Source organism: Saccostrea cucullata, unplaced genomic scaffold (genome assembly GCF_032062105.1).
Source record: "Saccostrea cucullata isolate Sc308-1 unplaced genomic scaffold, CSIRO_AGI_Scuc_v1 ctg1216, whole genome shotgun sequence".
Lineage (NCBI taxonomy): Eukaryota > Metazoa > Mollusca > Bivalvia > Ostreida > Ostreidae > Saccostrea > Saccostrea cuccullata.
Genome location: NW_026919105.1, coordinates 67357 through 82961, shown reverse-complemented (window position 1 = coordinate 82961; position 15605 = coordinate 67357). Strand labels below are relative to the sequence as shown.

The 15605-nt window shown below is 32.0% G+C and overlaps 1 protein-coding gene across 1 annotated transcript; it reads left to right on the top strand.

The window, feature by feature from the left end:
• Positions 1-241: 241 nt before the first annotated feature.
• On the top strand, positions 242-5206 carry LOC134279582 (peroxiredoxin-like 2C). Its single transcript, XM_062761996.1, has 7 exons — positions 242-518; positions 667-703; positions 1825-1856; positions 2024-2077; positions 2918-3029; positions 3276-3398; positions 3562-5206. The coding sequence occupies exons 1-7, from the start codon at positions 312-314 to the stop codon at positions 3687-3689; spliced, it is 693 nt and encodes a 230-aa protein (XP_062617980.1). The 5' UTR covers positions 242-311; the 3' UTR covers positions 3690-5206.
• The last annotated feature ends 10399 nt before the right edge of the window (positions 5207-15605 follow it).

The window sequence follows — 15605 nt, the reverse complement described above, 5'->3', positions numbered from 1 at the left end:
TCTCGGACCAAATTTATTTAGGTACAAAATATCGTCGTTAAACATCAATTGAATACCTTGAAATAATTTGATGTCGATATTGTAGGCCTTTGTTTTAATTAAAAATTAAAACTTAAAAATTAAAGCTTAGAATTCCGGATATAAATACGTTTTTGTTTGAATGTTACTCTAGTGATGGTTCCATAAAACGCTTAATATGGGCTTTAATCATACTTGTCTGTTCCAGCGTTTTCATGACATTGATTTGGTATCGACAGCAAACATTGCAAGTTTGATTGCTGAACTAGACGAAACACGTTAGGCTTGACAAAATGTCGAAGGTGGAGGAAAATGAAGAAACTCAGGTTACAGAAGAAATAGATGATTTACAAATGTCAAGAGGAGAAAAACCAGAACCATGTGACTTCAAATTCAACTTTACAAAAGCGAAAGAAAAGTTTGTCTTGGATGAAGGAGGCAACAAAATAAAGTTTGGTGATATCTACAAACACCAGAAAACGATAGTCATTTTCACAAGGGTGAGTTATGTTTCATTGCCTGCATATTATCATCATCTATTCACTTTCAGGGTGGATTTTCAAGTTTGAAAATCGGATCAGGAAAGTGATATCTTAAAAATTTGTTCTCCTATTCATCATTGTTAATCATTCTGTTATTTCATTGCAGCATTTCCTGTGCTTTGTGTGCAAAGACTACATTGAAGGTAAGCAACTATGGAGATAAATAAAACATGTGGAAGAACAGCTTTCAAATTGATGTATATAAGCATTGATAAGATTTTGGTAATGATCCCATATATTCGAAACATTTTTAGTGGATTAATTACGAGGGGTGATCAAAAAGTTCGCAAACTATCTCTATATCTACAAAACCACAATTCAGATTAGAATGAAATTCGGTACACACATAGCCATACACAAGGTCTATAAATAGCATATGCTGAATAAAGTTTCTCTCCTTGTTTGTGACGTCACAGTGCGAAAATGACGTCACTATTTAGGTCACTTGTGATGAAAAATGGTTGTCTCAGTCGAACTCGTTCACCAAACGACTGTACAATTTATTGTAATATCTTAGAAATCCCTCTACAGTATCATATAATAATTTGTACACAGTTTATTGAGATAATTGAGTTCCTATAAATTCAATTAATGATTGGATTATTCGTTTTAGTGAAGGAAGGCTGATGGTTAAAAATGATACTTTTCATCTTGCCCAGTGAAAGCAAGTTTGAAAAGATATGTATTTTTAATTAAGCAATTTGCTATCAAAGACCTGCAATTAGCACTTTGAAAAAATAGTTGAATATTTGAACAATGATATAAGTATTAAATACCTAAGATATCGTTTACTTTAGATTTTAAACATATTAGAGATGATAAAAAGGATGCACCCATTCTCTATCCACCTTGAATAAAGGTCTCTCCTGAGACAGAAGATTTGTGTTTTAATGGTCGCTATGCTTATTTTTGGAAAGGATGTTATTATCCACCCATTCTGTTGCAGAGATATGACCATTTCTGACAAATTAACTGTTCTTGTCATAAAAATTAACTCACATGGAAAGAAATATAAAACTCGGAAAAATCTTTTAACTTTTCTGACAGAACGCTACAGAGGGGGTCACGTGACCGCCAATATCACGTGATTCGCGCATGGGCAGAATGGTGGTTGATATGCATTAAAATCGGGGAGGATTAATTTAGAATATAATCAACATTAAAACCAAATATTGTTTCTTGTATGGAAGTTATTCAATTAGTTTGCGAACTTTTTGATCACCCCTCGTATGTATCTTTTATTATACCTATTTTTTTTTTTCAGATTTAGCCAAGGTTCCATTAGAATATCTACAGGTATATTTTGATGATTTTTTTTGTAATGCAAAATTTCTAATGAAAATACAATACATCATTCTTATACTCCTTAATATGATAATATTATGACAATAATTTAGATGAAGAATCCTTTTTTTTTTGGTAACATATACATGTATCATTGATATACAAATACATTTTTATAGGAAGCTGGTGTGAGAGTAGTTGTGATTGGTCCTGCTCCTGACAAGTTTATAAGTGTAAGTGTTTGCTATATCTTTGCCATTGTTTGGTATGTAATAATGAAAAAAAGTTTTTTTATTCAAAAAATCATACCTCTTTGAATATTCATGAATTTTGAGGTATCAGTGTTTGAGATACAGATATTTAACTTTGTTAATAGCTCACCTTTTCACCCATTCTACAGACCAACATACACATACAAACACACACATGCACAAACTGCCATCTAAAGAAATTGCAGACTTGTCGAAATTTTTCAATCACTGTCAGACATTTGGTCTGACAAAGTCGAATGTTCTGTCGGACCAGTCAAAGTTTTTTTTCTGACAGGGTTCATCATATACCTAATTCAAAAATTGTGACGCTGAGAAAGTCATATAAATAATGGCATTTAAATGCCCATTATTATTTTCAACAGCCTTCAATCTTACAAGTTTCCTTCCTTGAGATTGAGAGTCTTTAACAATACACATAAATGACATGTTTTATGACTTTGCTAAAACAAATTTAATTTAATATCGTCAACACACTGCGTACACGGCCATTTTTTCTGTATTTGTGACCAGCTACGCATCCCTATCCCTACCTTTATTAAATTTGCATCACGCTGGATTTTTTTTTCAAACGGTCATCTGGACTGACATTTTCTTAAAAGTTATCAGTCCAGACAAATTTTTACCAGCTTTGCTGACAGGACCGACGGATTTCGACAAGTCTGAAAAAGGGTCTTTTTCTACTGAGTTACAGTTAAAATCAAGATTTTGGAGTACATATTTAAAGAAAATGATTTTTAGAATGTAATGAAATTGATCAGTTTTAGAGAATGTTTGTACAAGTTCTCATGTACCTTTTTTCAGGCCTTCAAGAAAGAGACGGGGTATATGTATACCATGTACACAGATCCAGACAGAGAACTTTATAAATTATTGGGAATGAAGAGCAACCCAGAGTATGGAAAGAATACTAAAAGTAAGAACAACATCCAATGCTTTTATGCTTGCAAAATATGAAAACTAATGTAATCGTTTTTGCTATGTAAGGTATCTCCAGAACTGAATTCTTTTGAAATTTTCACAAAATAATCTCATGATCAGTTTACATCTAATGAGGAAATGGATTGCTATGATTTTACAACTTTCCTCACTGTGTTACCTTTATAAACTGTAGATCACCAACTTCATGTGAAACCTTACTGTCATAAGATATTCTTTTCAGATAATAAACACCTCAAGCATAACATGATATCAGGAATTCTAAGTAGTACATGGAGGGCCATGCAAAGCCAGGAATATCAGGGGGATGTCCGACAGCAAGGGGCAGAGTATATCCTAGGACCAGGTACGTTTAAAAAAAAAAATGAAATTTCTATGTATTTCTTGAAAAAAAAATATGGTTGATGCAATGCCAAATTTTCCAGATGCCATGAGAAAGTTATTCAGTATAAATATATGAGATAAAATTTTTGAGTTTTGACCACTGCTGATTTTTACCTAATTTTCAGGAGATGAAGTCCACTTTATGCATCTTTGTGAATGTACCACAGATCAAACTCCTATAAATGACCTGCTACACCTGGCCGGGGTCAAACAAGTTAGTTTTCCTAAGGACAGACGAGTCATTGATGTGTAACTTGTGCTGCAACATGTGCCTATGTGTTCAATTAATGTAATATTCATTAGGGGTGTAACGATAAGATAAAGTGTGTGATGGTATATATCATGATACCTATGTATTGAAATATTTCACTTTTCGTAATTTATTAAGTTATGTGTCTCTGTCCATAAATGAAAAATTCTCTGTCATAGTGTGAAAAGATAAAAGGTGAAGATTTTTTTTTGTCAGTTCTCAAATGCATTATGGAACAGTTAATAAGTTCTGAACAGATGAAATCACTTTTATTTAGTTACAGTACATGAAAAAGAAATAGCATAAATTGCTTTAAATGAAAACAAATTATGGTACATAGGTTTACAGTGTTGTCAAGGCATATATAGTTTTTGTATACAAAACATTTTTGTATTGCCTTTTTGAGTACATTGTTACACCCCTAATATTTATGTCCAGTTGTGTCATAATTTCATTTGTTAATCACTTGGACACTTTTTTTGTCACATTTGTTAAATTAATGCATTATGACATCATCAGTTTTATGCAATCAATGTGATGCTCAATTTTGTATCATTACAAAAGATAGACATTTAGTTTAGATGCTTATATAATGAACTCTTTCACATTTTTCTCTGTGAATTTTTGTAAGGACTTCCACCTGAAAGGCTGAAAACGGATGAACAATATTGTGATTTCCTATTTATACATGTATGTCAGGATGTATATATGTGTACAGTGTTTATTTATACCATACTTAATATCATGTCAAGGTGTATGAATTTATGCTATATTTACAATTTTATCAGGAATCTTTAACTTAATTAATGCATTTATTTCTATACCTTTGTTAAGTTTTGCTTTATACATGTACATGGTTAATATTCTGAGTTTAATTTCTGTTGACAGTGATTTGAAATGTGATGCCTATAATTATGGTTATACATAATTGTATTTTCTGCAGACTTCTTTCAGAGTATTATATTAATACCAATTGCATTTTTATGTTGTTTTTTCTTCTTTTTGAAAGACTCTGAATGTATACCTCATTATTTAATGAACATTTAATTATGCCGTTTCTTATATAAGCATTTGAAAAAGGTATGTCATGCCAATATATATCTATAGTTATATATTAGATAAATCTTTTAATATTAATGGAATTACAATTGAAGCCCAATTTGGAAGCAAATTCCTGATTTTATTAAGAATAAGTATTTATTAACATTCAACAGGCCTTTTATCTCTACAGTTGTGAAACGTCTCTATTCTATCTCTCAGTTGTCTAGTATCTGTATTCTGCCTCTACTATTGTGAATTATTTTTATTCAATCTCTACAATTATAAGGTATTATTATTCAGTCTGTACTATTGTAAAGTATTATTATTCAAACTCTGCAGTAACGAAGTATCTATACTCCATTAACTTGTAAAATATGACATTCTTTAAGAAATCCATTTTCATATATTATCCATCCACTGTGTTATTTTGCATGATTATATTTTATGATGCAACTGTGTTAAATGAATAAATATTTATGATTCAGAGTTTTTAAATCATATTTTTATTTTAATCTCCATGAAGTCAATAATTTTTTTTCAAAGTTTGCTGATCTTCAATTGTTGTTTGTCAAATTTTTTTATTTCCAACTTCTTCAGTACCATTGAGCCATTATCAATCTAAGTACAAAGTGAAATTACTTCTCTGAACATTGTTCAATTAGTTAATTAGTAGTGCCATTTAAAGGAACCTGCAGAGTAATTAAAGAAAGCCCCAACATGTTATTATATTTAATGGTAATTAAGGCGATTTTTCAGTACAATTGAAAATGAAATGAAATAGCTAATTTTAATTACCGGGGTAGAATGGACAGTTCTTTTATGGAAACAAAATATATTAAGCAATAATTTTCATTCTTGTCATAGTGACTTTATATGAAGGAAATAAACCGTTTTTCATCGACTTATAAATATGATATGATAAATTTACTTATATATTAAGCATGGGAAAAGAGCTCACTTAGCTGAATTTAGATTAATCATTGAATATTGTTGGAGAATATTTGACTCCGCCGTATTAGACTCTTACTTGGATTGTTAGTTTGATATATGGACAGTTAGTAACCAATGAAACAATCATTAATTTTCCCCTATTTATGAACTTGGAGTAAATAAATATTTCTCTGTCACTGACATGTACATTTGATACTGTAGTACTTGTTCTGAACACATCGATTGGATGACTGATGCAGGCTACTGACAAAATATGTGATGTAACAAGGTTATACAACACCTCGATGAACATTAACTTCTTTCCTTTCAAGTAAAATCTGAATTTTTTTCTCTCCTTTTTTTCAAAGAAAAATAAACATAATTTACAATATGTGTAACGGTAACTGATTCAAGTAAATGAATAAAGTTGTACACATCACCCTTCTCCCTTTTCACAGTTGCGCGAATACTAATAATAAGTGGTTTTCTTTTTATATAGATTTGTTTTAAAAAAGAGAAGAGATTTACATTATTTCTCTACGAAATTATAGACTTATGGCCGATTGTGTTATAATTGCCGAAAAACGCCCATCGCTGAAGTTGCCCTCAAGCACAGTGTAACTTCTCAATGGAAAGAAATGTCATTCTTATATGTAAGAATTGAAGATAAGGTATTGAACAGTGTATATCCACCCTTATAAAAACAGTAAAAAAAAATGTGTCGAACATAATGCAAAAACACGACCGACCCCAGGAGACACCAGAAATTGGATCAGGTGCCTAAAATGAGTAAGCTTTCTCTGTCGACCCACCGATCGCACCCGCCGTTAGTCAAAACTGGCATTGGACGATGAAAGCAGGTATGAATTATTTTGGACACGGTAGGGCCCAACGATGAATAATAAAAAAAACGTGAAAATATTTCATTATGATGTACACAGTGATTTTCATGCTATTTTCGATCGTTTACAGAACATACAAAAACAAATTGTTTTCGTTATTTAATTATGTATATCAGAGGAAGAGTGAAGAGACCTCTTATTTATTCACCTAATACGAAAATGAAGTCAAAACACTAATCTATATAGATTTACTTATAAGACACAATTTCTTTGCAAAATTTATAATGTGAAAAAAACCCCACTGTATACAAATCACATAATTGTTTTATTATGCCTGTGGGATCCATGGGACACAGGAGGGGCCCCTTCCGTTTTTGTTTGTTGTTGTTGATGTTTTTTTTTGTGTTTTTATATATGTTATACAATAGGAAACGAAACAATGAATCTGAGAGTCGATGAGACCTGTAATAAATGTCAAATCATAAAGTACAAGCAAATTTAAAAAAAGTGGTCCCCTGCTTTCGGTGTCTTTGTGGGTGGGTGTCATTTTGAAGACATATTGTGTCAAATATGAATGTACTATCATATGTCATATAGAAATAATCACCGAAGTTGAATTTTTTTTTTATATAAGGTCAATCTTCAAGGTCAAGGTCAAAGAAACCATACCATGCTCGGAAATATCTTGTCACAGGTATTGCAAAAAAAATTATGAATTTTGAAAAATAAGTCAAACTTCAATGTCAAGGTCACACGATCAAAAATCATGGATATTTATAAAGGCCTTGTCACAGGTAATATACATGTGTAATATGAAAGTCATATCTCTTCTCATTCAAAAGATATGACCAAGGTTAAAGATTTTAAAAAGTAGGTCAAACTTCAAGGTCAAGGTCACAAGGAAGGACTTGTCACAGGTAATACACTTTAATATGAAAATCTTATCTCTTCTCATTCATAAGTTATAGTCATAAAAATCATATTGATGTTGTCACACTTAATACACAATGACATCTCTAATATGAAAGCCCAATCTCTTCACATTCAAAAGATGAGACAAAGGTTAAAGTTTTTGTGATGGACGTACAGACCAACAGACGGACAGTAGAATGAGATTTAATGACCCCTCTCTTTTGCAAAAGCGGGGGACAAAATAACCCCCTACCTAGTTTATTATTAGGTAGGGGGTATATTTTAAATGCCCCCGAAAACGAAGTTTTTGCGGTATGTAGTTTTTGCCACGTCCATCCGTCTGTTTGTTTGTTTGTTTGTCCGCAAAAACCGTCCCAAACTTTTGACTGGGCGGGACTATGGGTTTCATTTTGCACAGGTGTATTTCTTTTTGACAAGACCTTTCTTTGGGTACCACCAAATTTGACGACTTAACCTTAACCTTGGAGTTTGACACACTTTCACACCAAAATTTTAAACTTTTACTTTGGCCATAAATGTTGAACAGTTGAAGCTAGGACAACCCTACTTCACATATTTATTCTTTGTGACAAGACCTTCCACTGATCACCACAGGTCAAAATTTTTTTCAAGGTCAAGGTCACGAGGTCAATAATCATAGTGTATTACAGAAGGTCTTGCCACATGTGTAATATGAAGTCCTATCTATTCTCATTTGAAAGATATGACCGAGGTTAAAATTTTTGTGATGGACGGGCACACTGCAGACTGACAGATGGACAGACGAATGAGATATAATGTCCCCTCTCTTTTGCGAAAGCGGGAACAATAAGTAACGTCAGGTGCCTATGATTTAGGTCACTGTTTTTCTTCACATTATTACATGTAGTTGAAAGCAACGACATGTAACATTTAAAACAATATGTGTTTATGAAACACTATGCGGCAAAAAAAAAATTGAAAAAAGATATTTCTGTCATATAAGTCACAGTCAAAGTCACAAGGTCATTGACCCTGGTGTCATTTGAAAAAAAACCTAATTAGTGGAGTAGGATACTGGATTTGGAGTCTTTATTTCTTATGGTTTAAACATTATACCGAAGGTTAAAAAAGGCTGTTTCTAGCATCTAGGTCACAGTCAAGTTCACGGTCATTGACCTTGGTACAGTTTGAAAGAACTTAATCAATGGAGTTTGCATACAAAATATGCAGTCTCTATCGCTTATGATTCAAAGGTTATGGCAGAGGTAATAAAAAGCTATTTTTAGTATATAGGTCACAGTCAAGGTCACAAGGTCATTGACCTTGGCATCGTTGGAAAGTAACTGCAACGATTTACAGTGCAAACTTTGAATTTAGTATTTTGAAATCAAAAGGTTTTTTATTTGAAAAACAGACAGGATGAATTATTTTATTCATTTTTAGCTCTGCTGGTCAGAGACCAGAAGAGCTTATGCGTCCGGCGTCCTTCCATCTGTCTGTCTGTCTGTAAACAATTTTTCAAAAATGCTTCTCCTCCTACAGTTTTGGTCTGATTTCAATAAAACTTGGAACACAAGTAGACTATGGTCACTAAGATACATAATTCTGTATATCGGTTTTTGATTTCGATGAACGGTGTTGCCGTGGATACTAGTACTAAACATAGAAATTTCTGTGAAATACTTTCAAAATGCTACTCCTCCTATAGTTTTGGTCTGGTTTCAATATAACTTGGCACACAAGTAGACTACACTAAGATACATTATTCTGTTTATAGATTTTTGATTTCAATGACGGGTGCTGCAATGGTTACTTAAATTGAAAATAGGGATGTCAACGAATATTCGAATATTCATTCGTTGAGTTGATATTCGAATATAAATTTATGATTCGAATATTCGGATTTTAAGTATACAAGCATCAAAAAGAAAAAAAAAACTTGGCAAAAACTGAAGTTTTATCAGAAATTGAATCAAATTCTTATCGTTGACCAACAATAAGATTTTATTTAAAACAAAAATAAAAGAATTCTTCTTGGATTACCTTAAAGGTGTGAAAAGTTTATCTATTAAAATGATAAAATTTATTCATTTGATCATTTAATTAGAGGTATAACTGTGTCCAGTACTTAGAATTAGTTTGTATTGTTGAAAGGACACATTTTTTAAGTAACACACATGGATCTCTTGTTTATGTATACATCATTTAAAATCATTATCAGGAAATTAATTAGCTTAGAGTAATTGCTTTTAATGTTTCTCCGTTAGATAATTGTTCTGTGTGGTATAAATCTGTAGGGTTATCAGTGTACACTTTGGTAAGATGATTAATGGAACTTATTAAAAGAATCTTTTAAATTTTGGGGGGAAAATTTATTTATTATATTTTGGATGTAAACTCTTCATATATTCTGTAAAATATTTTAAGAATATACATGTAATTATAGTGCATTTACAAAACTCTGCGTGAAATTTTATTTCAAAATAATGACATAAACGTATATTGCTTGACAAAAGAGTGAAGATGTATACATATTATAATGCAAGATGTATTTATTTTATCGAATATTCGAATATATTCGAATAGTATTATCGAATATTCGAATATCAATTATTGACAATTTTGACATCCCTAATTGAAAATACTGTAAAAGTGTAATAAAAACTACCCCTACAGCAGTAGTTTTGTCACAAAAAGAGCTCAATCAAGCATCATTTTTCTATTTATTGCTGATGTAAAGTTTCAAGTTCCACTTTTCTCTTCATTAATTATAAGTACAAACCAGTAGAGCTTCAGTCTCGACAGAGACTTCTGGTTTAATAAATATATGACTGTTCTCTTTCAAACAAATCTCAACTAACAGTCTCCAGCATTTATGTCGGAGGACTCTTTCGACAAAGTTACGTACTAATAATTTTTTATCAAACGACTAATTTGGGGAAGCGAAAAACATTCTGAAGAAATGAACACTCCTCTTTGACTGGTGAGTAATTTTATTTTTATTTGCAAGCATATTGGACTTTTACGAGAAGCGCTGACTTTTACAATCGACGCTTACATTTACATTTAAACCTGCCTTATGTAAGGAGGCACAGAATTGATAATATTCCTTTATTCTGTGTATATAAATAAATCTAAAATAAATGTCAGATCGAAGATGGCTTTTAAAGTTTCAAGACCACGCGATGAAAATTAGTGTATGGTTGATTGATTGCATGTTCTTAACGTCCGGTATAAGAATTTGTTCCGTCAAAAATAGACGTTATCATATACTGATTAGGATTTCTTTGAGAATTTTTTTTTTACCTTTTCAGTTCACAAACGACATATTACCTAAAAGTGATTGAAAATTCTAAAAGTACAGGAACTAGTTATTTCAAATAAATTAAGCTATAAAGTATTCAAATTTAAGCATCAACTTTCAACTAAAAAAAATAACTTTAAACGATTTCAAACTAATACTCTTTTTATTGAGTGAAGAAAAATATTGTAATAAAATGTTTTATTTTTCATATCTCCTGTAAATGAGGCCATATACAATAGAGAAAAACTCGACGTAATTTGTAGCTAGGTTGTCTCGACACACTACTCAGAATCATATACGCTTTGATTTTACAAATTGTGCGCTCTACCGTACACATGTCTTCTGAAATCAGGTTATTTAATTTCCGACAATTTCCTTATATCAGCATCACCCCGACTGTGTATCTGTTATGTGTTGTATGGTGAAAGGGGTTATGATTGTATGTCAGTATGTCGGTTTGGTTAAATTTTGTCACCTAGGAAACGCATTCATCAGGGAACGGTAGTTCGACTCCACCTAATACATGTATTTCCGGAAGATGCTGCCCCCCTCCATTATTGCAACTGTATTCACAGAATTGAATAAGTATTGTTTAATCCGTAAAGGCATGAAACAGTATTAAATTTTCAATTTTTAAGGGGTTGAAATTATAGTATAGGCATCTGCTTGTGTGATCATTCAAAACACAAGGGTCGTACATGCGTAATTAACAATACCATGTGTACCTGATCATGCGTCATTGTAAGCACATTGGGGTTAAAATTATAATTATTCATATATCTCTCAGACTTGTTGTACATACTGTATATATGGATATAATTTGGCTTTAACACATTTTAAATCGCCAAGTGGTATCCCTTCGGTAGAAGCTCTACGGTGGTGTGCATTGCATTGAGTTCCGGAGTGTCATTTTTAGTCAAAATCGTTTAACGGCACTTGTTTTGATTAATCGTAAATTAAATACCAAATCTAACAACTTTATTTAACTCCTCGAGTATTGTAAGTGAATGCATAACGCCAACAGATGAACAGGCGCGGATCCTGATTTTTCTCTCAAGGGGGGGGGGGGGGGAGGGGTGTTCCAGTCCAGTCAAAAAAAATACACAACCCAAAAATCTCTTGTCTAATGAAATCTCATGAAAATTTAATGTTGTGAAAAATTTGAAAAATTTGCAGTTTTGTCCCGAACAAAACATCAGAAAAAGAAAATTAATACCGGTATGACTACAAACAAGACTATATCAACGTGTTTAAAATAATCAACACATAGAAGAATTCATGGATTATTTAGTCAATTGCGTTTTCCTCCTACGTATTATCTAGCCAAAGAAAAATTTAAAAGTAAAAACTGATTCAGAGCGCTAACATGGTATACAATATGCTCATGTGTTAAAGAGAGCCAAAATAACAATTTGTGGATGGTGTAAGGGTTTTTAAAAAAAGGGCGGTTGCAACTATAACAAAAATTGTCTATAGTTAACTACAATTTACTAGAAACGCCAGTAAATTGTTCGTAGGATATGAAGCTATTTAATCGTATTTTATTATCAGATGTTTATTTCAATATTTATATTAACCAGAAGTCTCTGTCAAGACTGTAGCTCTACTGGTTTATACTTAAAACAAAGGAAGAGAAAAGTAGCAGTTGGGACTTGAGACTTTAAATCAGCAATAAATAGAAAAATGATCCTTGCCACTCATCAAAATAAAAACCAATGCACAGAATTATGTATCTTAGTATAGTCTACTTGTGTGCCAAGTTATACTGAAATCAGACCAAAACTGCAGGAGGAGTAGCATTTTGAAAGATTTTCACAGAAATTTCTATTTTTAGTAACCATGGCAACATTGTTCATTGAAATCAAAAACCGATGCACAGAATTATGTATCTTAGTGTAGTCTACTTGTATGCCAAGTTATATCAAAATCAGACCAAAACTGCAGGAGGAGTAGCATTTTGAAAGATTTTCACAGAAATTTCTATTTTTAGTAACCAAGGCAACACCGTTCATCAAAATCAAAAACCGATGCACAGAATTATGTATCTTAGTATAGTCTACTTGTTTGCCAAGTTATAATGAAATTGGACCAAAACTGTAGGAGGAGTAACATTTTGAAAGAATTTCACAGAAATTTCTATTTTTGGTAACCACGGCAACACCGTTTATCGAAATCAAAAACCGATGCACAGAATTATGTATCTTAGTGTAGTCTACTTGTGTGCCAAGTTATACTGAAATCGGACCAAATCTGTAGGAGGAGTAGCATTTTGAAAGAATTTCAAAGAAATTTCTATTTTTAGTAACCACGGCAACACCGTTCATCGAAATCAAAAACCGATGCACAGAATTATGTATTTTAGTGTAGTCTACTTATGTGCCAAGTAATATTGAAATTGGACCAAAACTGTAGGAGGAGTAGCATTTTGAAAGAATTTCAAAGAAATTTCTATTTTTAGTAACCACGGCAACACCGTTCATCGAAATAAAAAACCGATGCACAGAATTATGTATCTTAGTGTAGTCTACTTTTGTGCCAAGTTATATTGAAATCGGACCAAAACTGTAGGAGGAGTAGCATTTTGAAAAATTGTTTACAGACAGACAGACAGACGGACAGACAGACAGACGGACGGACGACGGACGCATTACTATCGCATAAGCTCTTCTGGTCTCTGACCAGTAGAGCTAAAAACGAGCTCCCGTACATTTTACCTGTGTAAAAGTAAGCGTCGATTGTGAAAGTCAGCGCTTCTCGTAAAAGTCCATTAATGCTTCTTATGTGAATGAGAATTTACCTATACTTATATTGCACTGCACTGCAATGTTATGTCAATCAAAAGACAAAAACGTTTTAAGTATTTATTTTCTTTAAAAGCAAAAAATAGGGTCAGAAAGGATCTCTTAAATAAAGATATCAGTGCAGTGCTGCAATGCATCTCATTGTAAGTGCTTGACAACTGTCTACTTAAAACATATTTGGTCTAGTTTCATGAAGTTAAACATTGAATTTTCCTGTCTGACTGACGAGTGAACATTTTGAGACTCAATCAAATAAAGGGCCCATTATAGAACAATCAAAGGCGCTTCTCAGTACTGCATGCTTAGCCAGCTAGCGGTACTTGTTCTGTGAGAAAAACTCACTCTACATGTAAGACCAATCTTAACGTGTGAGTGACTCTCTAGTCTTATATAGTATACAAGCTTGTTATTTCTTAGTCTTGCCTAAATATTTGCATAATCATTTTGTCTACGTTGTTCAAAGGGGCGTAATTTCATTATCGAACTTTGTAAGAAACTTACAGTATGCAAATTTTGCAACATATACTTAGCCGCAAGAGGAAATTGTATATAAAGGGTGACTTTGGAGGGTGGATGGTGGGGAATGTTTTTAAACCCTTGACTAGTTGTGATTGTTGAAGTACAAGTATAACTGCACCATACTGCACTCTGCTGCAATTCAATGCAGCACATTGTGTTGCCTTGCCAATCAAAATAAACTTAGTCAATTTGTTGTCATTGAATTAAAAATATCATTAAAAACTTTTTTTTATTTCATGTAGTGTATTGAAAAAAAGTAAAAAAAAAAAAAAAAAAAAAAAAAAAAACTGGCTGAACTATTTTATTCATATTTTACTAATGACTGTTCTCTTTCATATACATCTCAATTAACAATCCAAAAACTTTATGTCGAAGAGCTTTTTCGACAAAGTTACGAATTGAGAATTCTTTATCGAAGGACTAGTTTGGGTATGCGCAAAACATCCTGAAGAAATGATCAATCCTCTTTGACTGATAAATGTTTTATTTCTAATTGTGAGAGAATTAATATATCTTATCTTTATAAAGAGAATAAGATTATAAGAATTTGACTTTAATGCAATGCATTTACAGTGCAAACTTTAAATTTTTCTTATTTTGTTTGAAATAAAAGTTGGATGGCATTTTATTGAATTCAAATTAGATTAAGTAAAATCTGAATGGATTTTATTTAAATCAAAATTTATTAATATACAACTGTTCTTTTTCATATGAATCTGAATTAACAATCCAGCAATTTTGACAAAAGACATGAAATTAAATGACCAGTGAGCATTTGCCAAAAATATACTGAACTCTTCTGCAAAATAATGCTACATTTTGTAGTGCCTGACAAATTATCCAATCAAAATAAACTTAGTTGGATTTTTTTGTAAGTGAATTAAAAACAGGATAATTTAAATAAGTGTTTTTTATTAAAAAATTTGTAAAAAAGAAAAAAAAGACTGGATGAAATGTTTTATTCATTTTCTAATAAATATATGACTGTTCTCTTTCATACAAATCTCAACTTACAGTCTCCAGCATTTATGTTGGAGGACTCTTTCGACAAAGTTATGTACTGATAATTTTTCATCGAACGACTAACTTGGGTAAGCGAAAAACATTCTGAAGAAATGAACACTCCTCTTTGACTGGTGAGTAATTTTATTTTTATTTGCAAGCATATTAATGCTTCTTATGTGAATGAGAATTTACCTATACTTATATTGCACTGCACTACAATGTTATGTCAATCAAAAGAAAAACGTTTTAAGTAATTATTTTCTTTAAAAAAAAAATTGGGTCAGACAGGATCTCTTAAATAAAGATATCAGTGCAGTGCTGCAATGCATCTAATTATAAGTGCTTGACGTACTGTCTACTTAAAACATATTTGATCTAGTTTCATGAAGTTAAACATTAACATAAATAGGAATTTTCTTGTCTGACTGGCGAGTGAACATTTTGAGACTCAATCAAATAAACAATCAAAGGCGCTTCTCAGTACTGCATGCTTATCCAGCTAGCGGTACTTGTTCAGTGAGAAAAACTCACTCTACATGTAAGACCACTCTTCACATGTGTGAGTGACTCTCTAGTCTTATAT

What these genes read in the sequence shown, in the direction of transcription:
- LOC134279582 (XM_062761996.1), top strand. Translation starts at nt 312, where the DNA reads ATGTCGAAGGTGGAGGAAAATGAAGAAACTCAGGTTACAGAAGAAATA. An exon ending in GTGCAAAGACTACATTGAAG is followed by an intron (nt 704 to 1,824) that starts GTAAGCAACTAT and finishes TTTTTTTTTCAG; the next exon opens with ATTTAGCCAAGGTTCCATTA. An exon ending in TTCCATTAGAATATCTACAG is followed by an intron (nt 1,857 to 2,023) that starts GTATATTTTGAT and finishes ACATTTTTATAG; the next exon opens with GAAGCTGGTGTGAGAGTAGT.